This window comes from Ochotona curzoniae, unplaced genomic scaffold (assembly GCF_017591425.1).
Source record: "Ochotona curzoniae isolate NIBS_2020 unplaced genomic scaffold, NIBS_Ocur_1.0 scaffold_2476, whole genome shotgun sequence".
Lineage (NCBI taxonomy): Eukaryota > Metazoa > Chordata > Mammalia > Lagomorpha > Ochotonidae > Ochotona > Ochotona curzoniae.
The window spans coordinates 11,772,808-11,798,515 of NW_024467095.1; the positions used below are offsets into that span (position 1 = coordinate 11,772,808).

Sequence of the window (25,708 nt, forward strand, 5' to 3'; positions counted from 1 at the left end):
CTGGCCATCCTACTGAACATTCCAACATCCTCAACCTGCCCACATTCCCATTTCTGCCACAGTTACACTAGCAGCCCCTTCTGGAGCACGAGTTTGCCAATTTATCAAGCTTGAATTATAACTAACCAACCTGTCCTCTAGAACTTAAGGTACACTAACAAGAACATAAAAAATTGAGAGATTTACTGCTGGTACCAATCTCTGCTTTATTCTACTTGGTAATGATTTCTCCACCCAACCCCATCCCCCACCCCCTACAGTATATTCTTTGATCACGAAATAAAAACCTAGTTGCAAAAATTGAAATAAATACTCCAGGAATGTGCAAGTTAACTGAACTTAGACAATTTGAATTCTTATGTAACTACTCTGACCTCATGGTTGCTAAAAGCATACAACTCAAGACATACTCAAGAAAAAGATAAAAAGTATTGATATGAAAATCACCATGTCACCCAGAAAGGAAAAAGAATTTGATACATTTCCTTATGAAAATTACCACGTCACCCACAAAGGAAAAAGGATTTGATACATTTCCTTGATAGGCAACCATCTGTATAGGGTATGTAGATTTAATTCTTTCACTGGCCATTTCTTCAAGCAAATTTCCCACTGTCTGCACTTAATTTATACACATTAGTTATTGGGGAGATTTTTTGTTGATCAGTGGCACAGTTCTCAAGCACTTACATACCAAACTACTCACACACATCGGATTAATTAAAAATCTTAATATTTACTTTGAATCTTAAGTCTATATGGTTCAGAGTCCATTTGCCTTGAAAGATTACACAAATGGCCAAAAACAAGGTCAAGGGGGAAACAATCAATGTGTATAACAAGGGAAGCAATGAAGATAAACCCTAGGGGAAAAGAACGCATGCAAATACAGAAAGTGCACACTTGAAGCCAAACCCGACTCCGAGGCTGTGGCTCGGGGACGGAGGAGGTCTCACTTGTTTACTAGACATAAATAATTCTCAGCCCCAAATCCAAGTTATTACTATTAATTTCAAACAAAGGTACTAAGTATAACCTTCAGAAATTAAAAATACGTGAATACACTTTCCTAAGTTTTCAAGTTAAAGATTAACAAATACAACTTAATGCAATGTTTCCACTTTTCCCAACCAGACCCAAAAGGAAAGAACTAAGAACAACGAATACTTGCACCTAGCAAGCAATTACACCAAAATTGTAGCTAACAAAGCTTTCAAGTTACTCAAACTTACGGCAATAAAAGAATGTCAGATCCGGGTTTTGAGGAAAGCCTAAGTAACTTTGGGAATGTCGCCTGTGGTCAGCATGTGTCCCAGGCTCCCACGTTCTCCACCCCTCCAGAACTGCATTATAAACTCAACAGTAAGAGGACAACAGACTCGCAGGTTGTAAATATTATATTTCTCCCACACAATGTTGTATGCGACATTTACTAGTTTTAATATGTATCCATAGGATTAATACTCAAAAGGAATACAATGTGGAAAGTGCAGAACTAAAGAAATAAGTCTATTTGAAAACAGAAGCACACATCTTTTAGGATTTAAAAATATTGCACATAATAAGGTCGCACAGAAATTACTGGCTGGTTTTACAAACAGAATGAGGTATTAGTCAATCTCTAGATAAAGGTAAGTGCAAAGTAGAGGAACTACACACATACACACACCAAAAAAAAAGACACATAAATTCAAATTAAGACCTAGAACACCAACAACTAAGAAATGCAAAAAGGTGGACAAGTAGCCATGGTTTCAACATTGTAAAATCATTAGCCAGGGAACAAACACGTAACAATCTCTTGGCAATATTTCTTAAGTTTGCAACTTTTTTAGCCTAAGTGACTATGAGCGATACAATCCTTTATCTCAGTTCAACTGTGGAAATGCATGGTTCTGTGGTAATTAACAAATCATCCCTTTCTAAAGCTTTCATTGGCAATTAACCAAGATACTGCTCTCCTTTGCTGACTCAATTATATAGTTCTATGTATATTTAGCAACTCAAGTCACAGATGCTACAGAGCATGCAATTTTAAATTAGGAAAGGTTTCACTGCAAAAATCACTCAAGTTCACACAATTTAAACGTAACTTTAAAAGTAAAGACTGTAAGTGTGTTATCAGGCAAACTCAAAGATTGCTTTTTGGAGGGGGAGTAATAAAACTGGCTACATTAATTAGCCCAAATGCATGTAGGGAAAAAGGACCCCAGGCAGGCTTTAACTTTTTAGAAAGAAACTTTCCAAATCAATAAAATAATTAGACTTTTCTACTGCTCAATGTTTGTCAATAATAATCTAAATGTATTTAACTGCCATATCAAATTGCTTAAATTAAGTGAAATCATGCACCTGTCAAACACAGTTCACAGAAAATTGTTTAGCCTCAAAGATACAGAGGAAGAGTCAACCAGCTGAATCTGACAGAACCCAAAGAACAAACTACTGTCCGGAACAGTCAGTGTACGTCGTGACCATGTTTCCTCTGCGCTGTGTGACAGTCCTGCAGTGCTTGCTGGATCCATGGAACCGATTCTCAGTCTGTACCGTGTGCCGATTGGGGGCATCAAAGCCACTGAAAGAAAACATCTTCTCCATGTCTTCAAACATGTCATCAAACAGTCCGCCTCCAAAAGAAAAGTCCTGGAAATGATGCCTCTGCCGACTGGAGGCGTCCTGATGGGCCTGGAAATGCTTCTCAAAATGCTTCTTGGAGTGAGTATTTTGGCTTTGACCAAAGAAGCTAAAGTCTTTAAATAAGTCATCAAAATTGAAATTAAATGACTGCTCAAAAGGACTTCCATTTCCTCTCTGTCCTTTGCCGTTAGTGAAAGCACTGTGCCCCAGTGCATCATACTCTGCTCGCCTCTCAGCATCTGAGAGCGTCTCATAGGCTGGAAATAAACAAAAGCATTCAAAATCACATACACATTCAAGCCTCTTCAGGTACAGGTATTCAAGTCTGTAGGCGAGGATCTAACACCATAAATAAAAGCAATCATTGTAAAAATAAGGGTTACATTAAAGTCACAGATATAAAACAAATCAGGGTCTTTATCTTGTTGTCCTCTGTATTATTAACAACATAATACCACTGATAGTAAATACTCAATAAATAACTTGTCAAATGAATACTTCCATTAAACCACAAATATACATGGAAAATGGTTAGAATTCTTCACCCTTCCTATCACTGGTATAAAAATCACTACTTCTATTTAAAAATTAGATAATCAAGTATAACCAATTAATAGAATTTCAGATTTTTGCTTCCTTACTAGGTAAAGCAATAATTTAATTCCAGCTCACTATACCTACACCCACAAATTACTAAATGTCCTGTACCTGCAATTTGCTTTAGAACTAGTTTCAAGTGAAAATGTGTGTCACATGTCTCCTTCAAAGACAAACATGTCTGTGAAATGCCAAATAGAAAAGAGGCATTTGAGCATATTCTGCATTCTTGTTGCACTATTGTGCTTCATAAATTATTTGACAAGGATTTTATCAAAAATGCCTTTCAATTAAAAACACAATTTAAAAAATAATAAAATGATACATTTTCAATTTTAGATGTTCATGTCAAATCAACAAAACTATCTATTATCATCCAGTCACTTAGGAGTCAGTTAACTGTACTACCAAAAAACCCCAAGAGAATCCCATTACATGTAAACCCAACATCCCTGCGCCAACTCCACGAAACCTCACTTGATTCCCTTTAGCTGGGACACCTCCCAGACGCATTTACCTTCTGCAATCTCTCTGAATTTTGCTTCCGCATCGGGGCTCTTATTTTTGTCCGGGTGGTACTTCATGGCCAATTTGTGAAAGGCCTTCTTGATTTGGCGCTCGGATGCCGATTTTGGCACCCCCAAGATGTCATAGTAGCTTTTGGAGGCCAGAATTAATTCTGTTATCATCAAAATGCAGATGGCAAAGACGAAAACTGACTGGGGCGTAGCCATTTCTGATATCCTAAAAAAGAAACAAATATTTATCAGTGGAGCTAACCTTAAACACTTTCTTCCCTTTTAAAAAAACCCAGTAAGTCTTCAGAATACACAATAAATATAATGCAGTATTAAAACAGCAAAGCCGGCAATTTGTACCCATTCACACTTCATTTATACAGGCTTGGTAACTCTGAACTACATCCAACCCTGTTGAAAACAGTTAGAATTCAATCAAACTGAAACAACCTTCTTTGCCTCTTCCCTCATACTCTGGCTGAACATCAAAATGGCATGACACTGTCATGACATAAATTTTTATTAGTTACTAATTTTTCACATAAAAGTTACCTTTTAGAAAATATCTTAAAGGATGGAAATCTTAAAGAATTAATATTCTGAAGGGATAACATATTTAACTAGCAAGGCAAACAGCCCCAAGTGTCTAAATCAGTAACCTTGGCTTTCTAAAAAAAACCACTTTGGCTTTGATTCCGGCAGGTAAGCCACGCACTACAATCTCAGCAGGAACACTGATAATACACTGCAACGATTTCCACCCTTTTTCTCCAAGAAATAGTTAACAAAAATGCAGGGATCAAAAAGTTCGGCTCAAAACACCTAATCAACAGAATGGAAGATTTCCACCAAGGTTGTCAAAAAAAAAAGAATTTTGACAAGTTTGTATTTTAGTTAAGCTATTTTTTATTACGATTTTCAAACTTCTTAGGGTGCTAGAGTCCTCCGCTTCCCTTTAAGGGCACTAAAGACGTCTCACGGTCATTTCTACTTACTTAGAAGTCAAAGCCCCAGTGATTGATTTCTTTTTGATTTGTTTTTCGTGGGTTTTGTTTCTGCGAGGACTGTGCCTCAAGAACCCTTCCTTGAACAATCCAAGATGATGACACAACCAGGCTGACGAAAAGCCACTCTGCTTTGTGCAAACTGCCTGCCTTCCTCTCCTGGGGCCCTTTCCGCTCTCCATCAGCAGGTGGATTCCTGCTCTGCTGAGTCGCTCCCGTGGTCACGGGGACCCAGTGCGAGCTCACGGAGGGACTGGTCCGGCGGACGCCGGCTGCAGGCTGCTCCGGGGTGACAGGGCGGGACTCAGAGCCCACACACAGGCAGGCACCCCACTCCGTTTAACAAACGTTATTTCGCCGTTTCACGATCTCTCCTTCTTTCACGGACAGCTCCCCGCAGCCCAGGCCTTGTCTGCGAACGCTGGTGGCCGGCCCTGGCAACCCACCCTCAAGGAGACCGCGGCGGCCGCCCTGTCCACCCAGGCCCCGCCGGGGCTCCCCGATGCCTAAAGCGGCGCCGGGACGAACACAGTCGGCCATCTCCGGTCTCGGCCACTCGTCTGGCACAGGCAAGCCGAAGCCTCCCCGAGCTGCAGCTCCCCAACGCTGCGACTCTTTCTCCTCCCCAAAAAACACACACAGCTCCGGGCCCATGGACGCCGCCGCCACCGCTTCCCCGCGCCCCCGGCCTCGTCCCTCACCCGCACCCTCTGACGGCGGCTCCTCTTTCACACGGCCGAGGCGATTCCCGGGGCCCCGGTCCCTCCCGGAGCCGGCACGCGTCCGCCCCTGCGCCGCTGGCCCTCGGACCTCACGTCTCCCCGAGCCGCCGCGGCAGCGTCCTCCCGGCTCCCGCTCCCTTCTGGCGGCCGGCCGCTGCAGGCGCCACCGCCTCAGGAGTGAGATCTACACGAAACGCTTCCTCATTGGCTGCCGGGTGCCCACCTGACCCTGGCGCGCTACGCGCACGTGGAAAACTGTTGTGGCCGCGCCAGCTGTGCGTCACTTCCCTCCGTACCCCCCCAAACCCCAAAGGGGTGAGGCTGAACTCCGCAAGGGCGGAAGTGAGTCGCCAGGAGCCGCGGCTGTTCGGCCCGCGGTGGGTCTGCGCGCAGGCGCAGTGCCTCGGTGGGCCAGGAAGCTGGACCCCGCCTCCATCTTAGTGTCCCAGAGCTCGTCGGGTCTGCTTCTCCGGTGGGCAGCCGAGACATGCCCCGCTACTGCGCAGCGATTTACTGCAAGAATCGCCGGGGACGAAACCATAAAGACCGGAAGCTGAGTTTTTACCCGTAAGTGGTCTCGGGAGCGGAAACGCCAGCTTCGTATTTGGACCAAGGTGTCCTGTGGCCTTTGGAGCCGGGGACTGTGAGTGTCCACCTGTCTGATGGGCAGTGTCCTCGGCGGGACGCCGGCAGGTGGCGAAGCCGGGAGAGAGGGCTGGGGGCACTGCTGGGGTGTCAGTAGAGCAATTCTGAAAGAAAAGTTAGTGCGGTGGGCGTCTAAGCCTTTTCCTGCCTTCACCCGCCCTCCCGTCCTGTGTGACGCTGCCCGGGACTCTCGTCGTGCAAGCAGGGGACGGGTGGCCGGGTGAAACTGAAATGACGAGGGCCATGAAGTATTTCCGAGAGATGGTAAAACGACTGCTTTTTCTCTTGGAAGAACCGGGGTGTCTGCAGGAAGTTAAGAGTCGGGGCTCCAGAGCCCGTCCAAGGGGGACCCTCGGGGTGTCACCTGTCAGGTGGGGAGCTACGAAGAGCACCTCGTTCATGCTTGGTGTGTAGAGAGATAAATCAACACATGTGAGGGTCAGGTAGTTGATCCGCATGAAAAGTGACCAAATTTAAATATCTCGTTTCCTCTTTTGTATTTAAAAATAACTTCTTAGCATCCCACTGTGGTTTTCACTTTCTGCAAATGTCTGTCAGTTATTTTCTGTGAGTAGACCTGAGGTCCTAATTGACTTAGTGATTCATTCGCTTAGCCTACATGTTAAGAGCAGTATGTCCTTGGCTGTCTCCAGTAGAAGTTTTCCAGAAGATGCAGAGAAAGATTTGCAGGGAGAAATACCTAAAGCCTGGCCAGTTGCTAGGGAAAGCTCTAGTCTGACAAAATCTGGATTAGAAAACCCTTTTGGAATTTGTTTAGCCCCGCATTGCCCAGGTTTACTTGGCCGTGCATGTTTAAATGAAACTTTAACATGTTTTTGCAAATTATTTCTGTTGTACAGATATGCTCACAGACCATTAAAAATGTGGTGAATAGCTTTCGAAATTGAACTATAGAAATTTTTCAAGTTATTTCAAGGAAAAACGATACTAATAATGCAAATTAATTCTAAAGATTTTTGTCCTCATAATGTGTATATGTTATCTCCAAAACAAAAAGTGAATTCGTTTTCATAGCATCAACCTTGAAAATCTGAATTTGCTGAGGCCAACCGTGTAGCAAGCTGTAGCATAAACCCTTATGAATTTGGGAACACAGTCAGTAGAGTGAGAATACACTGAACTGTCTAGATGCATTGCACTGGACTCTGACAAAATTTTCAAAATATATAACAAAGTTCTAATTTTTTTTTTTAATTTCAGGTTTCCTTTGCATGACAAAGACAGACTTGAAAAGTGGTTAAAGAATATGAAACGAGATTCCTGGGTACCCAGTAAATACCAGTTCCTGTGTAGTGACCATTTTACCCCAGACTCTCTTGACATCAGATGGGGTATTCGATATCTGAAACAGACTGCAATTCCAACGATATTTTCACTGCCTGAAGACAGCGAGGTATTGGAATGGGTCAGGGTAATGACTGAGCAGGGTGGGAGTTACGGAGTGGCAGGTGACCGAGCAGGATGGGAGTTACGGAGTGGCAGGTGACCGAGTGGAGAAAGGAGGAGAGATCGCAGTAAAGAGAAACACTAACTTGTGCTTTTTCTTTAAATTGTCCTGAAATATGGTTTAAGAAAAGCAAAAGGTAACACACATAAACATTATTAACATTACTAGTTTTTCTAGTCTTTTGAAGGCTCTTAATGTTTTAATATTGAATGGGCTTTATGCTTTAAAAAAAATGTTTAGGTATATGAAAATTGTTCCATATTTAAATTTTTTTTTTTTAGTTTGCCTGACCACTATACTGCTAAAGTTACAGTTAAATAGTGTTAACCAATGAGAAAATAAACGTTTAAGGGAAGCTTTATTAGAATTTGAATATCTTATTTTCTAGGGAAAAGATCCTTTGAAAAAAAAACCTCAGAAGAAAAAATCAGAAGAGAAGGAAGTTTGCCTGCAAGCCAGCCAAGAAGGATCATTTGCATCAAAGGTGACAAGCAAAAATCTGGACAGAGGTGTGCCACCTAAACACGCAGAATCACTTCATTCATTTGCCTTGGTCACACCACCAGCTCCAAAAGCAGGAAGCATACAAAATAGCATAGTAACTCTCAATCTAGTTGGACAAGACACAGCAAAACCAGAATCTACCTCAGAAACAGCAGTTAACCAAGATACTGATCTAGGGAGTTTTCACACACCTTTTGAGAATCTCAGTTCTACAACTGTGACTTTGACAACTTCAGATTCTGAAGATGCTCAGCAGTCTTTGGAAACCCAAGAGCTTCTTGAAAAAAACCCCAATCATCATGCTAATCCAACGCTCACGAATTCCATGGAAATCAAATCACAGGAAAATCCGTCCTTGCTCAGTCCAATTAACCAAACAGTTGAAGAATTGAACACAGATAAAGAATCTGTTAGTGCCAGTTTTGTACCCACAGAAGATTCTAAACCTGCAATTAATTGTTTTACACCTGCCGGAAAAGAAATTACAGAAATGGAAGACACAGACATGGAAGACTCCTTCTGTAGGAATCTAGACTATGGAACAGAAGTCTTACAGCTTGAGCACTCTTACTGCAGACAAGACGTAAATAAGGAAAATCTCTGGCAGAAGGTCTCTAAGCTGCATTCAAAAGTAACTCTTCTTGAGCTACAAGAGCAACAAACTTTAGGAAGGTTGAAATCTTTAGAAGCTCTTATAAGGCAACTAACACAGGAAAGCTGGCTATCTGAAGAGAATGTTAAGGTTATAGAAAACCATTTTACAACATATGAAGTCACCATGACATAAAGAGGTTTAAAGACTTTAACTGCAAAATCAGAAATTATATGTAAAATGTATGCAGTTTTCATATTGTTAAAGTTATGAAAGTCCTGTAATGTTACAAATGGCATTCTATTCTTGTAATAATGATTATTTTTTGAGAAAAAGAAAGTGGTTGAGCTGGACAAAAGTTTTGACTACTAGATGATATTCTAAATTAAGAAACAATGAATAAATAGTCATAAAGTGAAAGAATAGTCCAAAATAGAAGCAGTAGAAGAATTAGTCTTGATTCTACATTAGTATGTGATGTGGGTAGGTTTCTCATCAAGCTACGCTCAGGCCCTAAACCATCTCCTAATAGTCTATTTATAGTTTCTTCCTTCACTATTAAGATATATTTATCAGGACAGGTTTTCTATAAGATAATATATACTTAAATGATAGTTTTAGAATTTGACTAAGTATTGGATTCTCCTTAATATTTATTGAATCCTGTGTTGTTTGACTTTGGCTATAATTATATATCTGTAATATAATGGAAAATACAGCTTTTGTTCAGTTTAAACTAAGGAAACACCCATTAGCTCAATTCCGAGAAGAGGCCCCTTGAAGTTGAAAGGGTATTGTATTTCAGTACCTTGTAAAGTGACTGACTGTTGTAACACGCAGTTATTTAATATTGGAGTAAACATCGTATATACGTAATTACATTTGCATACCAGAAATTTTAGTGAAGTTGGTTTAAAATACATATTTTTTAGAAATCATAGTTTGTATCTATTTCTGGATAGTTACAGCTTTTAAAGTGTCTGTTATTTCAGAATAATATTAGTATACCTCACCACGTAAGTATAATGAATTTAATAATCAAAAAATTATAGATAAGTGATGATCACCATAGGCAGTTTTCCTGGTAGAACAAAGAAGTGATGTTGACAAAGACACTGCTTATATGCACACAACTGAAGAAAAAGAACTGTAACAGCAAACTGCTCTGTGACATCACCAGTTTAGACAGATATGTTCTCTAAAACTTGGCTGTTGGTATACTTTTAGTTTACTCATCTATTATATAAAAAAAATACCATTATTTGTCTTAAAAGATAGTATTGAGCATTCCATAAGGTGAACAGTATGTCTGGAAGGTAGGAGGTGCTCAATAAATACTGTCTCTGAAAAGCAAATAATATCCTAGTTGCTTCCTAAATGCATGATGCTTTTTTTGTCTACTAGATTTCACTTGATTTCTCCATGCCAGTAACATCAATTGATATCATATGAAAGTTTATTGGTTAATTTCAAAAAGCTTAGAGGTCTTCATTGGTGAACTCGGGGAGAACAGAATTTTTAAATATCAGTTATATGTGGATAATCAGTAAAATTAATACAGTGTTATTTTTTAAGTATTACCTTCTCACTTTGCCAGCTTATGCAATACAGATGAAAGTGGCTAAGCCTCGGTGAACTTGTAACATCTCAATTCAGTTTTCAACCATGTACATAATAATTTTTTGTTTGTTTATAGATTCCTTAGGAAGGTATCTCTGTGTCTAGCAGTTTCTTTAAACTTAATAAATTGTTTAAGACATGTTTGTGGCTTATGCATATTCAGTTGTGGATGCTCTCAGCCTAACCCAGTTCAACCTTCAATTTGTAATTTATAATTCCAGGATCTGGCCAACTTACTTTCTTACCCAGACCATGACAGTGGCCTCTGAGCTAATCCTGCTTCTGTTTTCAAATTTTAATTTGGATTTCATCGTAGCCTCTGCTATCCGCTTTTGTCTTACCCACAGATCTAGCTCCATCTCCCTATCTCAGAATCACTCTAATGTCTACAAAACAAAGCCATACTTGTTACCATTATGTGTATGAGTTTCCAAACAAATTTTGCACCAAAGGTGTCATTTAATCCCATTTTCTACCAATTTTTTTAAAGTATCCTTTTATGATTCTCTGATTCTGTTCACCCTGTGTTCCAACCACACTAGATTTCTTAGCATTTAAAAATTAAGTCGGTTGATTTCTTAATTGAATTTCTAAACTGAGCCAGCCTATCCAAATTATATTTCAACTTAGTTGGAACTTCACTGTTTGTTTTATAGTTAGAATTGTTTCCATCTGTGATTGAGCTCAAATACAGCTAGCTGGATACAACCACTCTAAATTCATGAGCACCAACCTCAGATGAATCCACAGATATTTCTTCAGGACATTTGTAACTCCAGTCTCAAATTCTTCCTCACGCTCCTCTCCTGCTCCTCCCTCTGGTTTGCCCCGGTGGAGGATCTCGCCCGCATGCTTCACTGAGAAAATCCAGTCATTCAGCCTCCCTCATCATGGACTGGATTGTGGGCAGTGACCACATGAATGAGGTCATAAAGGCGAGGCTGTACGAGGGAGCTGCCCTTCCCTCCCGGAGAGCCAGGCATCTGCAGGTCGGCAAGAGCGCCCTCACCTGGAACCTCAAGTGAGCCTGCAATAAATTTAAAATTACAGCTATCAGCTGTGCGTGGGTTACCACCTGGAAGAGTCTTCAGACTCCTGGCTTTGGACCAGCCCAGCTTCTGCCATTGCAGCCAATGCGGGGATGAACCAGCAGATGAAAAATCTCTCACTCTCTCTTCCTCCTCCTCCTTCTCTCCTTCTTTCTCTATAACTGTCTTTCAAATAAAAATAAAATAAGTCTTAAAACAGAGAGAACAAAAGGAAGACCCTATAAGGATATGGTGAAAAGGCAGATATTGTAAGCCATGTTTTTTCATAAATCTCTCCTGGTCTGGGAAAACCTGTAGAAAACCCACGGGGCCCCAGCCACCCAAGTGGGAGACCCTGATGAAGCCCCAGGCCTCTGGCTTCAGCCTAGCCCAGCACTGGACATCTCTCTGGTTTATTTTCTGGGTGGAATGTCTAGTTGAGTTCTTATCATCAAATTTATCTAGAGACGAAAATAAGAACAAAATAACATGAGAAAGAATCAAAAGGATCACAAGTTGGTGGCAAGGGGAAGATGGAGACATGACAGACAGACTCCAGGCTGGAGAGTCTCCTGTTCAATTTAGAGGAAGCTAGAAGGCTCAGGAATAGAGTTCTTCAAGACAATGAAAATTCATAAAACAAATAAAAATAACCCATGTGATGAAGATTCAAAAAAGAAATTTATATAGATGAGGAAGAAATGTTAGTGTGAAATTATAAGTACACAGCATTGGAAGAGATTGACCCGGGTGGAGAGAATGGAGGACTGGGGTTTTGGTTGTTGGTGGTTGGATTTTAGCAGCAAGGCTTGTAGCACACTTACTTCCTAAGCATATGCATAAGGACTATAAGCTCACTTCTACTCATCCTTCAGGACTGACCTCGAACACTAGAAAGCCTTCTTTCTTGCCTCCAGGAAGCTTCTTATTTAGTCTACCAGCTCTCCTTGCATAATTGTATTAGAATTCTTACCCTCTGTCACTATTGCTTGTTTGCTTGTTTTCATAATCAGAGTGTAAATTTTCATCCTCCCAAAGTGTGTGTTTTCATGGACCTTTTAGCATCATTGCCTAGCACAGTTTCTGGTACAACAGCTCCATAAACATTGCCCCGGTGAACAGCACCCATTAACCCATATTTCTGGAACTATTTTGCTGGGTCTAATTTGAGCTCCACACAAAGACAATCAGCATATAAATTAACCAATTTACAGCTTCATGAGTGTATTATTATTGCCCTATTATTCAAGTGGACTCTGGTAAAATATTAACTTGAATTATAGTGTGAATAATGAGATCTCTTCTGGTCTCTGTTATAACAATGACCAGAGTTATAGGTATAATACTAAATAGGAAGGTGATGTAGTATTCCCTCTAGAGTGTGATTTTATGAGTTGGGGGTCAAAACCAAGAGAGGCTTCCATAAAGCTAACTGAATCCCCCAAAACTTAATAAAAAATTTTGCGTACAGGCATTTTCCTGAAAAGAGATCTCATAAATTTTACTAAATTAGGAAAGGGGAAAATAATTGCCCTTGCCCAGCCTAAAACACCACTGCTCAGAGCAACAATACATTTTACCCTGTGCTATTCATTAGGAAAGCATAGGGCTCATTACATATTTTATTCTCTGAAAGAACTGGAAATACAGAAATGGGAAAACTACTAAACTAATTTGGAATACATAAATATTTGCCAGTTCAGCCTTGTGATTTTAATGAATAAAGGAGTGGACCTAGAACTAAACAGAGTATGCTCAGATCTCAAAGCAGACTAGGAACATTCCCTGCAGAATTAGACAAATACCAGCTGACAATTTTGTGCAAAATAAATTTTAGCCTTTGAACTACTACAGGAAATGTCCAAAAATAAACTCGGTGTTTAAACAAGTATTTTGGGGGTCACCACAAAATAATTATTGAAATTGTGTTCTTATCTCTTGATTATTGAAATACAATCCAAAGCAAGCAGCAATGAAACAGGAGCCAGTTGCAGAGGTACCTAAATCTTGAGTTTTTGCAGTGCATGGTTCAGCTACTCCATTAATAAAAGTGTGTGGTGTTTAAGTATGCACAATGGATTGGAATATCATAAATGTGAAATGAGGTTAATTTTGTTGAGCTTGAAACTCTGGTTTAATCTAAATGAAAATGAATTCCCTGGCATTCTAAGACTAGAATGTACCAGGAAAAAAAAAACAGATAAAAAGGAAGTCAATCAAGTTAGTTTTGTGTTATTAAAATACGAAAAAGAGTTTTTGAGAGAGTAAAGAGAAATAGGTAAAAGGTACCTGCAGAGCCGCTGAATTATCCACAGAGAGGCCAGCACCACAGCTTATCAGTGCTGGCAGCTTTGGAATATTAAACAATGCATTAAAGATATATTTGGCCAAAATTCTGTTTTTAGGGGTCTGGGATATTCTATAGCACATCAACTTCTAGCCTCCCTGTTTAATTTCTCTGATTTAGAAATGATAAAATATAAAATGAAATAATATTATATAATATAGGAAGCATCTGGTTTCTAGTTTGCTTTGGTAATATAATTTGATCTTTGGAAGTAGAAGCACGCTACTAGATACCACCACAGAAATGTATACTTGATTATCATCACAAAAATGCATTTCTAAACAAGAATACTAGAAACAAAACCTTTCTGATAAAATATTTGAGAGGGAGAGAGGGGGGAAGAGAGAAGCGGAAGAAGAGAGAGAAAGAGAGACAGAGAGAGTGCACTACCATCTGATGCCTCACTCTCCAAATGCCCATCATATCGAGGTTACGCCAGGATCAGAAATTCAATCCAGGTTTCCCATGCAAGTGCAGGGACCCAACTCCTTGAGACAATGCTGTCACCTCCGTGTGTGCATTAGCAGGATGCTGGGAGTCAGGAGCTGAAGCTGAGAGTCACCCCCTGCCCTCTGGTTTGGCACATGAGCACCTTTTTTGGCTTGGTCGTTTTGAAAGGTAGATTTTACAGAGACAGACAGGAGAGCTAGAGAGAGGTTTTCCATCTGCTGGTTCATTTCCCAAATGGCGGCAACACCCAAAACTGAAGTAATCCAAAGCTGGAATCTAGGCGCTTCCAGGCCTTCCATATGGGGTGTAGGGGCCCAAGGACCTGTGTTATCCTCCAGGCCATACACAGATTGAGTTGGATCGGAAATGGAGCAGCCAGGAGACCAACCTAGGACACAGGGATCTAACTGCCAGACTAAATATATGCACAGTCCCACTCCAAATGCAGAATTGAAATGGAATCCACTGAGACTTTGTAACACACGCACTTTTAATCTGTTCTGCTTAGTATCCTTCTTATTAGGGAGTTGCTAGTACAAGTCAAGGATTATCTGATTTTCTTCCATTTGTTAGATTTCGTCAGCAAAAAAAAATTTTATCTGTGTTTGGACTTACTATTTGCAGAGAAGTTTTTGAAAACAAATTCAGTTTCTTTTTTCTTAAAGATCTATTTATTTTTACTTGAAAGCAGATGTACAGAGGAAGGAGAGATAGAGAATCTTCTATCCATTGGCCCACTTCCCAAATGGCTACAATGGCAGAACACAGCAGATCTGAAGCAAGGAGCCAGGAGCTTCTTCCGAGTCTCCCATATGGATGTGGCATCTCAAACACTCCATTACTTTCCCAAGCCATTATTAGCAGGGAGCTGGATCAGAAGTGGAGCAGCTGACACACAAGCTGGCACCCTTATGGGATGCCAACACTGCAGGCAGAGGATTAGTTTGTACAGCCATCATGCCAACCCCAAGACTTCTTTTAGAAGTTATCATTTCATTATGGACTTCTTGGCATCAGTCACTGGTCAGAATGACTGTAGTACTATCACGATGTGTGGATATGAAAGCAGATGGTCACCACCAGTTATCTTCGTTCAAGGCAACTACTCCCTATCCCATCAAGAGAGAGAACAGAACCTATCCCTCCCCTTTTCCATCTGGACTGGACTTAATGTCTTACCTGATGTTCTGGGGCTTCTACATGTAGACGTTAAAGAGCCTGGTAGCCTCTGCCTGGGCCGCCTAATACACTCACTTCTGGGGAAATATGTTGCCATGTATGTAATCGGACTACACTGGACTCAACCACGTTCTACAAGCCATGTGCACTTTCTCTTATCAGTTACTCTGAGCCTTGTCTTCTAGTTGATCTCGCAGACACTATACATCCTGCTGAAGCCCTCTGGCCCACCACAGCAGCCCAACTTCTGACCAAATGCCACTGGCTCCTTACCTGAGCCAGGCCCAGCTCTAATTGTTGTAGGTATTTGCTGTGTGGATCAGAAAATAGATGAGTTTTCTGTCTGTCTACCTTCAGGTGAATAACATGAATGCATTTTTTGTTAAGATTTTTAAAAGAGGAATTTATCCCCACATCTGTGAGGCTGCAAATCAGTTGGCAAAGAACCTGGAAACATCCTGCCCAAATGTGTCATGCTAAACAAATTATACACAAGTAAATATATGTATTTCCTAGTCAATTTTGTTATTCTCTTCATAATCACAATACATATACAAGTAAATATATGTATTTCCTAGTCCATTTTGTTATTCTTTTTCATAATTATAATACACAAATGTGATGTCCAAAAATTAGAAAAATCTCACCAACAGTTATTTTCATTCTTTCTGACTTTCAATTCCGGCTGTATTCTATGCTAAAGGTATCATAATGTACAAGCTTGTTAGATTACATTTTCAAGTATAAGGAAACATGCTGTGACTCAGGGGTTGGGCTTGCGAGATTTGGGCTGGCATAACTCAGATTTCACAATGCCAAGGGATGCAAAGTCTGCAGCAGGAGCTTTGCTTCTTCAGAGAATTCTAACCTACTGGAGAGAGAATAGACTATGCATACTGGGTGTGTAAGGGGTTCCCCATAAAGGCTGCTGTGCACCCTGTACCTGCTTTAGCTGAGACAATCGTGAGTACAACAAAAGTGACCAAACTTAATCAGAGCTCTAGTACTTTGAAAACAACACCCTGGATCAAAAGTGACTTTTTGTAAAAGCCAACTAGCTGATTTGTCTTGGTGAGAACTTAGTTAATTGAAAATTGGCAAAGTCATTGATTGTCTACTCCATGTTTTTAATTTTTTTTAATGTAGAATAATTGGATAGCTGCCAAAAAATTGTCAGTATCTGAAGTCATTGATTCTTTTTTGGCTCAAAGAAAAACAAAAAAAAAATTGTAGATAAATGTTGCCATTCAAGATCCATTTCCTAGGGGCATATTAAAAATCATTACGAGACTCCAATGAATGGCATGCTTCTATAAAGTTAATTCATTTTATTTCAGCTTTGAAGTGGTAATGTCAAATTGTTTAATCACTGATGAAAATCAGGAAGAGATAAACTGATTCACATGTCATATAAACTAAATAGAAACTGACTGGAAAGATTTAACATTTCAGTCTTATTTTTAATTCAAAAGGCTATTTTAAAATGTTTTTCTAGTCCCTTAACAAAATTCATTCCCCAGCTGTAGGCAGCAGCCTGAACTGCATTGTACCTAGGCAAGTGGTACACTACTTGGAGAAAAGTAGTTAATAATTGGCAGGCATCCTGGGCCTGGTTACTGCCCAATTTGTGTTAACTATACCATTGTGCCAGCAGTCACCTATTCTGTGGGGGACAGAAGCCAGTACAACAACAGAAAGGGTCAGGGCACCCATGGAAGAGTATGTATGGGCCCTGGGTAGGCAGGCAGGGCCCCAGGCTGACATGCACACTGCCAAAGGACAGGGTTTGGGGATCTTCTGAGAACCTGAGCTGGGATTGTGGTATCAACCACCACCTGCCAATGCACACAAAAGCCACGGCTTGGGAACCTGCCTGACGGGGCTCCACCACAGGACCAGCCAGTGAGTGTGCGGGCAGGGGTGGACCATGTCAGGCTAGGCCTTAACACTAACCAGCTCACGAGAGAACTGGGACTGAAAACAGATCTTGGGGGACTTTGTGGGCTCACCCCTGTGGGACTGCCATACCAGCTAGTTTGCTCAAGTACTAGGGTGGTGACAGGCTAAGCTAGGCATGACCATGAAACTCAACAACACTCATGGGAACTGGGGTTAGGACCAGTCCAGGCTGGTCCAGGCTGTAGTACCCACAGGCACACCCAAAAATTGGGGTGGGCATCCTAGGCTGCAACACCCACCAGCATGCACAGCCGCTGGGGGAAAGACTGCCAGGTAACGGCTTAACAGCTGCTGACACACATGAGATTTGGGTCTGTGAGTGGGCCTGGTGGGGAACTTGGGGAACTCGCCTGGTGGGCCATCACTCCTGCTAGTGAACACATGAAACAGAGCTGAGTGTTGGTCAGGCTGGGCAGCAGGTACATGGGTTGGCTACGTAGGGGGAAGACCAGGCAGGGCCAGGCCAAACCATAGCACACTGGCATGCGCAGGAGCCAGGATGGGTCATGACACTAACCTAGACTATGACAAGTTAGGCTAGGCTATCACAACTATTGGTTTGCATGAAAGCCAGGGATGGGGGCAGGCTTGGGCAGGACTAGGCTGTAGTACCCACCAGTGAGAGTTGGGATTCCAGTACCCACTGATGCTCATGAGAGCCAGGGTATGTGGAGGACAGGCTGGGCTACATCTCTGTACCCAATGAACTGCATGAGAGCTGAATCTGGGGGTGGACCAGGTGTGCCTGGACTGTAGTACCCCAACAGTAAGAGCCAGAATGGGTGTGAGCTGATCAGTTAAGGCCACTGTACCTGCCAGGACAGGAAGTGGGCCAAGTCAGGCTGGGCCAAAGATTCACCAGTGTGTGCACAAAATCTGCCACTTGGAAGTGACCAGATAGAGGAGCTTGGGGAACACCTCTGTCAGGACACAGTCTCTGCAGGTAAGCACAAAAACCAAGGCTGGGAACAACCCAGACCAAGCCAGATTACAATACTGGCTGGCAAAAGTGTGGGTCAGGTCTGGTGGCAGGCCAGGCTGGTTCAATTCATAGCACCAGATGTGAGAACCAGGGCAGAGTACAGGGCAGACCGGGTTGGGCCACAATGCCAGCCAGTTTACATTATGGCTAGGACTTGGGGGTGCTGGCTGGACTGGGTGAGGCTGCAGCACCCACTAGTATGAGCTGGAACTGGAAGCAGGTCAAGCCAAGCCAGGCTGCAACATCCATTGGTGAATACCAAGGTAAGGCAAGCTAGTCTGGCCACAGTCCCCACCAGCACACAGGAGACCCAGGATGGGAGGTGAGCACAGAAGGGGAGCTATGGGGCCTTCCCTACTGGGAAACTGCTCCTGCTGTGAGCATCCTAGAAGGTTACCAAGAGCAACCTCTGGGAAGTCATGCTGTTGAAACAGACGGGCTCAAGGGTGTAACCAGCACAGCTCCCCAGTTAGCAAGGCTCCAAGGAGTTCCTGGCTGAGTGGCAAGGCCCAGTAGAATGTCTCTCTAATCACCTCATTGCTGTGTCATCTCACTGTATAGACACTCTGATATTTCTTGGAATTCTCCTGTTGTTGTTTTGCAAATGTGAAATGATTTCTGTAACTGGTACATGATTTTATCAATCATGCTATGGTAAAAGGGTATTTAGCAACTTAAGACAATGAGACAGAGCCAAAAGCATACAACAGTACAATTGAGCCTATATTATTCTCAGTTGTCTTATTATGTGCCCACCTTTGTCCTGGAACTTACACTAAGATGCGTAATGTCCTCCTTATGAAATGGCTTGATAATATCTTTGAAACAGATGGCAATTGTGGAGATACAAAGAGTTTATTTACCGTGCAGCCTTGAACTGCAGTGAATGCTACATTACATGGAATGACACATTTTGGTTTCCCATCATGTAAAACATAAAGCATGTGGGGCATCTTAAAGGGAGACAAATATTGTTAGCCCTGGAGAAAAATGGCTTCTATCTTATATTGGCATTTATATTTAAGGAAAGAAAATAGTTTAAAAAGATAAGTTTCTTGCCTTCCATTCGTAGAAAGGCTGAGTTGCCCTGATCCTTCTCACCTCCCTCTAACAAACGAACAAAAAAACTGAATCAGTACTAGGTGAAGGTAATGGCAATTAGTGTATGATTGATTATAGGATTTAATAAAGGGTCTGTGACATATGCCTTTATAATTTCCTTTCATTTATAAGCTTTCCTTTTAATTTTGCATTCTTGATATTTTAAGTAACATTAGCTTAGGTTTAGTGGAAATTGATTTTGGATATAAGTAAACACCTGTTACATTGTAACCACATGTGCTGCCAACGGTGAAGTCCCTGCTTCAGCCAAGTGACTGCAGATCTGGATGAGTAATGGCTTGTTGAGAATTTCTCTGAAGTAAAATGATAATAATGTTTTTTAGAATTGTATTTGTACTCATTCTTTTATCCATGAAGTAAAAATGAAACAACTGGATGTTTGCACAGAAGCCTGTAATGATTTCTGTATAAAGAAGGCAGTTTTTCGGAGTTGTCCATTATGAGCATCATGCCGTAGCGGTCCAGGTCTCTTCTCGTCTCCCTATTCTTGCCGATCCATGCATCCTTTGCAAACTCTGAAGTCAGCCAGAGCTGATCTCCGGCAAAACATGAGTGGATCTGTAATGTCCAAAGACTACTTTGGTGCACAGAAGAGACCGACTGGGTAGGAGGTTAAGCTGCAGGCTGCAGAACCAGTTTTGAAGACAGGTTAAACTAAAGCAACGGCAATGGCAAGACAGGGCAGAGGGCAGACCCGATTCTGCAGCAAGACACATCAGACTCCGCAACTCAGTACAGGCTGGATGGCGGGTAAGGGAGAGGCAGGGAGGGCAAGGGAGGCAATGGGAGAACTGAGAGTCACTGGAAGGTCTCTGCTATGAAAGGAAAACGTGGGGATCTGATCAAATCTAACTCGACTAGCAAAGGAAGGAGAAGAAAGGGTGATGCCTGCACTTGAGTTACGGTTTTCTGAGCCCTCTTCCTGCCCAGGCCTTCGACCCACTCGTACACGTCTTATTGTTTTGCAAGAATCAAGTCAGTTTAGAATCTCCCACCTTAGATAAACTAATTGCCCTCATCTGCCTTCAACAAGAATGTTGGTGCATTTGTTCAGCAAGAGTGTCCCATGCCACTGATGCCGTGTTAATCATTTTCCATCTCCTGAGTACTCGCCATGCCCTTCAACAGGCTTTGCTGTGTTTGGACTTGAGAATGACCGTTCTTGCCTGCCGCAGCAGTCCTGACACCCATCACAACACTTGCAAGTAGCCTTCCTCGCCATTTAACAGATGTCATCAGAATAACCTTTTTCTTTACGGGGAGAAATGCTTCTCAAGAACTCAAGTTACTTTTCCACTCCTCAAGTGAAATGCAGCCATGCAGTCACTTGGCTGGCTGATGTATTGCTGGGCTCTCCCAGGGGTTATGATGCACACAATTCAGCCAGCTGTGCCACAAGAGCCTCCTCGACAGCTGGTTTCCCCACCTCGTTTCTGAAAAATTACATGCACTCGGTTCCGGTGTGGTAGCCTAGTAGCTAAATCCTCACCTTGCATTTGCTAGAAAATCATATGGCCACTGGCTCAAGTCCCGGCTGCTCCACTTCCCATCCAGCTCCCTGCTTGTAAAATAGGAAAGCAACGAGGGATGGCCTGCAGCCTTGGCACCCTGCACCCACTTGGGAGACCTGGAAAAGGTTCCTGGCTCCTGGCTTCAGATCAGCTCAGCTCTGGCTATTGCCGCCACTTGGAAGATGTTTCTTTCTCTCCTTCTATCTGTAAACCTGACTTTGCAATAGAAATCTGTTTTAAAAATTACATGCATTTTCTGACACCCCTGTGGTCAGCAAGTCCTGTATTTCCCTCGCTTGGGGACGATGCAGAAACCAGAAAGGCCTGAAGCATTAGCTTCCATGCGAGGTGAGCACGTGGGCCTGAGGCCAGAATGTTGAGAACATTTTTAAATTGAGGATGAGGCAAAATTACTTTTCTACTTGCCTCCCTTCGACTTCATTGCAATGTCACGTAACCAGAGTAAAAAAGCTGGCTGTTGCAACTACGAATCTGACCATTGTAGCCTGAAAAATGGCCATTGACAAACATGTAAAAGGAATGGCAGGGCTGTGTTTGAATAAAACCTATTTTTATAGATGCTTAAGTTTGAATGCCTTGTATCCCAAACATACTTTCCTTTTTTTTTTTTCTTTCATTATTGAAAAACGTGAAAATTATTCTTCGAGCTTTTCAAAAACAGGCGGGGTGGGGAGAGGCTGGTTGAATCTGTTCTACGGAAAACGTCCGAAGTAACTAAAGAAAAAGGGGGTTAGTTGTGTGGCCACTTGTGATAACAACACTTTGACTTCCTACAAAGATAAAATATGTGACAATCCTTGCGTTTTGTCCAACTCACCACACCCAGGGCAGGTCGGCAGCGGGGCGGGGGTGGGTGGCCTGGCCGTGCAGTTTATCTCCCTCAAGGCGCTAACAAGGCCCCAGCTCGGAAATCAAGACCAGGTAAGCTGTTTTGAAGCACGTGGAGAGGAAGGCTTCGCTCTATCGAAAAACAAACCAACCGCCGGGCACCAGTACCGAACCACTAACGCACTGCAGACCCGCGCTCACAGGCCACGCCCCTTAGCGTGCGCGCCCGCTCGCGCGTGCCCTCACGCACGTCTCCCGCGGGCCACCGCCCGGCGCCCCCCCCCGTCAAGCTCTATTGCGCATGCCTCGGAGTGGGGACCCAGCGGGTGATTGACAGGGAGGCCCGCGGCCAGCGGCGGGCGACTGGGCCCGAGAGGTCGTGCGTCACTTCCGCTGGGGGCGGGACGGAGGGGTGGCGCCCTGGCCGCCGGGTCCTGGCTTGTGTTGGAAGCTCAGTTGCCTGTAGGCCGGCGGGTGGAGACGTGCGAGCCTGGCCAGGGTCGGAGCGACTGCGGCCTGCATCCCGGTCAGTGGCGGCGAGAGGACAGGGGGTGGTGCTGGGCGCCTGTCAGCGCTGGCCGAGCGCCCGGTGGTCCTGCTGCTTGGTCTCTGTGTGCGTGGAGGTGTGAACTTTAGGGGAGTGTCCAGAGCGTGTGTTTTTGTTTCCGTACACACTGGACTCCCGGGGCGGGAGCCCTGATGTTTGAGATGTCAATTTTTCTTTTAAAAAAAGTCTATTTTAGTGTATCATGACAATACGGTGAGAACAGTGTCCTATTAAGAATATGTCCATCTGAGGGATTTTTTTTTTAATATACATACTCCCACACTGCCCTGACCGTGTCCGGCTTGGAAGGGGGATGGCGCGTTGAGCTGTCCTTTTAGTGTGTTGATCCGATCCGGATTGAGTGGGACTGAAGGAGAACTTGTTTTGCAGGCGGAGCTGGTATCAGAACAGCTTGTACTTTCCTTGTTTCTCCCCCCGCGAACTGAAGCTGAAGCTGCCCATTGCTTCACGTTACGTGGGATGTTTAATGTGTCTAAAAGGTCAGGGTTACGACTCGAGTCCGGAACTGTCTCAGCAGCCTTTCTGTCCTGCCTCGCGTGTTGTGTGGGGTTCAGGATCCATTACTTCCCAAAGCTCGCTCTGGAATTGGCCTCCAGGGCCCTGGGCATTTTGGAGGATCTGGGAAAGCTTTTCTGCCTGTGCCTAAGTCTGGATCGCACTCCAAGCCCCGAGCTCTCGCTTAGCCGGCATTTGACACCTGAAACCCACGGTCCGTGAAATGTCGTGGGAAATACAGGCTTCCCAAAGAAATATTTTTCAATGAAGAGGTGCTTTTGCTAGATGCTGTGATCTCAAATTACTCAACTGTTATTACTGTAGACTCCTTTTTCAAGACCATCCACTCTTTCTCTTTTTGGTGTCATGGTGCTGATAATACATGAATCCACGTTCTATTTAGGTTTGCACTTAAATGTCTCACCCTTACTTCATCCTGGAGATGGAAAAGAAAAAAACATATTTTTTTCTTTCTCAAATGAACTCCAGATTGGTGACCATGGCCTTGGCCTTTTGTTCCTGTGTGCCCACTCCCTCCTCAGAGCATCGTGGTCATCGGAGTCCCGTGTTTTGTGGTTGTGTTTCTTTTCCCCAGGGTAGTCCCCCTCTGCATGCTAGCATGTTCACCCAGGCTTGTCAGCTAAGTGACACCTGCTGTGGGTTCATTCTTGCTGTCCTCAGCTTCTTCTCTCTCCTGGATGGTTCCCTTCATCCCTCTGGCTAAAATCCCATTCCTTTCCCTCCCGGCTGCTCCAAGCCTCTCCGTTCTCTGTACGGCATTTGTACAATTGTCTTCCTTTCCCAGTCTGTGCTGGTACCTCTCACTTTTCCTACTTCTCCGTCTCTTTTGACAGTCTAACTTTTGTTCTCCCTGAATTTACTCTCTAAATGTTCACCTTGCATTTGCTTGTGACTTGGGAGTAGTCTTGCTAATTTGCTGACACTCGCTGTTTTATATTTGCTCAATAATTGCAGTTCCTGAGAGAGGTGTATTAAAGTATCTCACTATTGTCAAAAACTTGCCTCATCTTCCTGTAATAGTTTTCTATTTTTTGGCTTCATATATGTGTATCCAGTGTCAGGTTGGTAGATACACTCATGCTTCTTCAGGATGGAGATTTGCCAGTGGGAAGAAGTGGCACAAGCCCCGCCCCCAGCCCAGGCTCAGGTTGTACAGCCTTCTGCAGAACCATGGACCCATTTCTCGATGCTGGTGCTTGCTGAAAAATACAGAAAGGCCATTTCTTGCTCCAAAGTCTTGATTGTCTTTTTCTCTGCCTAGAACTCCTTTCCCCCGCCACTCAGGTTGTGTCTGCATCTCTGAAGAGCAGTTTCCTTGCACAGGCACTTGGCACAGTGGTCACTTGGCACCTGGGAAACTGGAGTTCCGTGTTATGGGTGCTCTGGTTGGAATCCCACGACTTCCAACAGCAGCTTCCTGCTGTAATGCACCCCTTACTGGATCTTGGGTCCCCCTCCACCCATGTGGCAGACCTCAGTTGAGTTCTTGTCTCCCACCTTAAGCCTGCCTGGGCTCTGGCTGGCAAAGGCATTTGGGGAATGGATCAGCAGTTCGAAGATCTGTGTCTGTCTCTTTCGTCTCTGTGCCTTCCAAATACATAAAAATAAATAATGTAAAGAAATAGCAAGCACCCTCTGTACCCTTCTCCTCCTACTCCTTGCTTTTCTGCTATTCATAGTTTTTTCAGCTTGATGACAGATGTTGCCTTACTTTTTTCTCCAAGGCTTCAGTACAGGAACTATTCTTTTTATTGTAGGCATCTGTTTTACTTTACAATGCCTTTCGCTCACACCTGTGTTGAAGAACTTTTCGCTTTGTGTTGGCTAGTAGAAACCTGTTGTGCCATTATTCCCATTTGATTTCAGCCAGTGTGTCTTATAACTATTGTGTAGCTCAAATGTTCATTTCTAAAATTTTATTTTCCCTGTTTGTTGTCTATACAGTTTTTTTCCTTTTTGTTTTTCCTTCAGTGGTTCTGTTCACATTGTGGACCTGCGTAGTCGTGTTTTTCTTCCTTTCCCTAGCAGTACACCCTGGTTACATATTTTCCCTCTGAGGGTGTTTGCTGATCCTCTCTAGGTGATGGTTCACTTCCTTGCGTGTTTTGTAATCCCCGTGAGTTAATCTTCAGTGCACATTGCTTTACAGGTGTCCTCCTGCGATGCTTTCAGCTGATCCTGCTGGGAGGCCTGCAGGTCTCTGAATCAGAGGTCCAGGCCTATGGTTCCTCTTGAACATATAGATTTCCCACTAACAGGATTTTCTGCCCATGTGTGTTTTATATTTTGAACAGATATTTCTGTGTTGTGGGGTGGGAGGGCCTAACTGCACTTACCACATTGACCACAAGTCTAAAGGCATTCAAACCAGAAAGGCAAAGGGTTTCACTTCTTTGCTCTCCTTCCCTCTCAACATTGGGGTATTAGGAAATACTGCATTCACAGGCGATGTAGAAAGAAAGCCACCCTGGCTTTATTCTTTTGACTCAGTATTGTTATGATATTCAGAATCTTTGGTAATTCAGTACAAATCTGGCAGTGTTCCCCCCGCCCCCCCAGTTCTATGGAGAGTGTCATTGTTAGGGATGGCACTGAGTTTATTTAATCATGTTGAATAGTATGTACATATTCTCAGTATTGATTCTTCAGTCTGTGAATACAGGATGTCTTTACATTTGTTCGTATCCTCTTATTGCAAATAAGATTGTAGGAGACCTGAATGGAGTGCCAGGTTCCTGATGTCAGCCTAGTCCAGGCCTGGCCCTTGCACCTCTTTGGGCTCTGAACCAAAGGATTGAAGATCTCTCTCTTTCAGTCTTCCCTGGCCCTCTCTTTATGTAATTCTGCCTTTGTTTTAAAGATTTATTTATTTTTATTGGAAAGTAAAATT

At 43.0% G+C, this 25,708-nt stretch overlaps 3 protein-coding genes across 5 annotated transcripts in view; 2 read left to right on the top strand and 1 right to left on the bottom strand.

Moving 5' to 3' along the window:
* Window positions 1-1,379: 1,379 nt before the first annotated feature.
* On the bottom strand, window positions 1,380-11,215 carry DNAJB9 (DnaJ heat shock protein family (Hsp40) member B9). 3 transcript variants are annotated; one of them, XM_041002025.1, is made up of 3 exons: window positions 11,041-11,215; window positions 3,752-3,978; window positions 1,380-2,894 (listed from the first exon to the last, which is right to left on the bottom strand). In XM_041002025.1, exons 2-3 carry the CDS (start codon window positions 3,966-3,968, stop codon window positions 2,443-2,445), a joined length of 669 nt encoding a protein of 222 aa, XP_040857959.1. In that variant the 5' UTR covers window positions 3,969-3,978; window positions 11,041-11,215; the 3' UTR covers window positions 1,380-2,442. The 3 variants fall into 3 exon arrangements, with proteins under 3 accessions (XP_040857959.1, XP_040857958.1, XP_040857960.1); XM_041002024.1 differs by lacking the exon at window positions 11,041-11,215 and adding an exon at window positions 5,464-5,606; XM_041002026.1 differs by lacking the exon at window positions 11,041-11,215 and adding an exon at window positions 5,458-5,606.
* Window positions 5,896-10,446, top strand: THAP5 (THAP domain containing 5). The gene is made up of 3 exons (XM_041002023.1): window positions 5,896-6,045; window positions 7,345-7,537; window positions 7,980-10,446. Exons 1-3 carry the CDS (start codon window positions 5,966-5,968, stop codon window positions 8,880-8,882), a joined length of 1,176 nt encoding a protein of 391 aa, XP_040857957.1. The 5' UTR covers window positions 5,896-5,965; the 3' UTR covers window positions 8,883-10,446.
* A 10,957-nt stretch (window positions 11,216-22,172) lies between the features above and the next one.
* Window positions 22,173-25,708, top strand: part of PNPLA8 (patatin like phospholipase domain containing 8) — a 31,345-nt gene continuing 27,809 nt past the window's right edge. The window contains exon 1 of the mRNA XM_041002018.1: window positions 22,173-22,260. The gene's annotated coding sequence lies outside the window, so the exon portion shown is untranslated. The remainder of the gene's footprint in view (window positions 22,261-25,708) is intronic.

What these genes read in the sequence shown, in the direction of transcription:
- DNAJB9 (XM_041002025.1), bottom strand. Translation starts at nt 3,968, where the DNA reads ATGGCTACGCCCCAGTCAGTTTTCGTCTTTGCCATCTGCATTTTGATG. An exon ending in ATTCAGAGAGATTGCAGAAG is followed by an intron (nt 2,895 to 3,751) that starts GTAAATGCGTCT and finishes GTTTATTTCCAG; the next exon opens with CCTATGAGACGCTCTCAGAT.
- THAP5 (XM_041002023.1), top strand. Translation starts at nt 5,966, where the DNA reads ATGCCCCGCTACTGCGCAGCGATTTACTGCAAGAATCGCCGGGGACGA. An exon ending in CGGAAGCTGAGTTTTTACCC is followed by an intron (nt 6,046 to 7,344) that starts GTAAGTGGTCTC and finishes TTTTAATTTCAG; the next exon opens with GTTTCCTTTGCATGACAAAG. An exon ending in CACTGCCTGAAGACAGCGAG is followed by an intron (nt 7,538 to 7,979) that starts GTATTGGAATGG and finishes CTTATTTTCTAG; the next exon opens with GGAAAAGATCCTTTGAAAAA.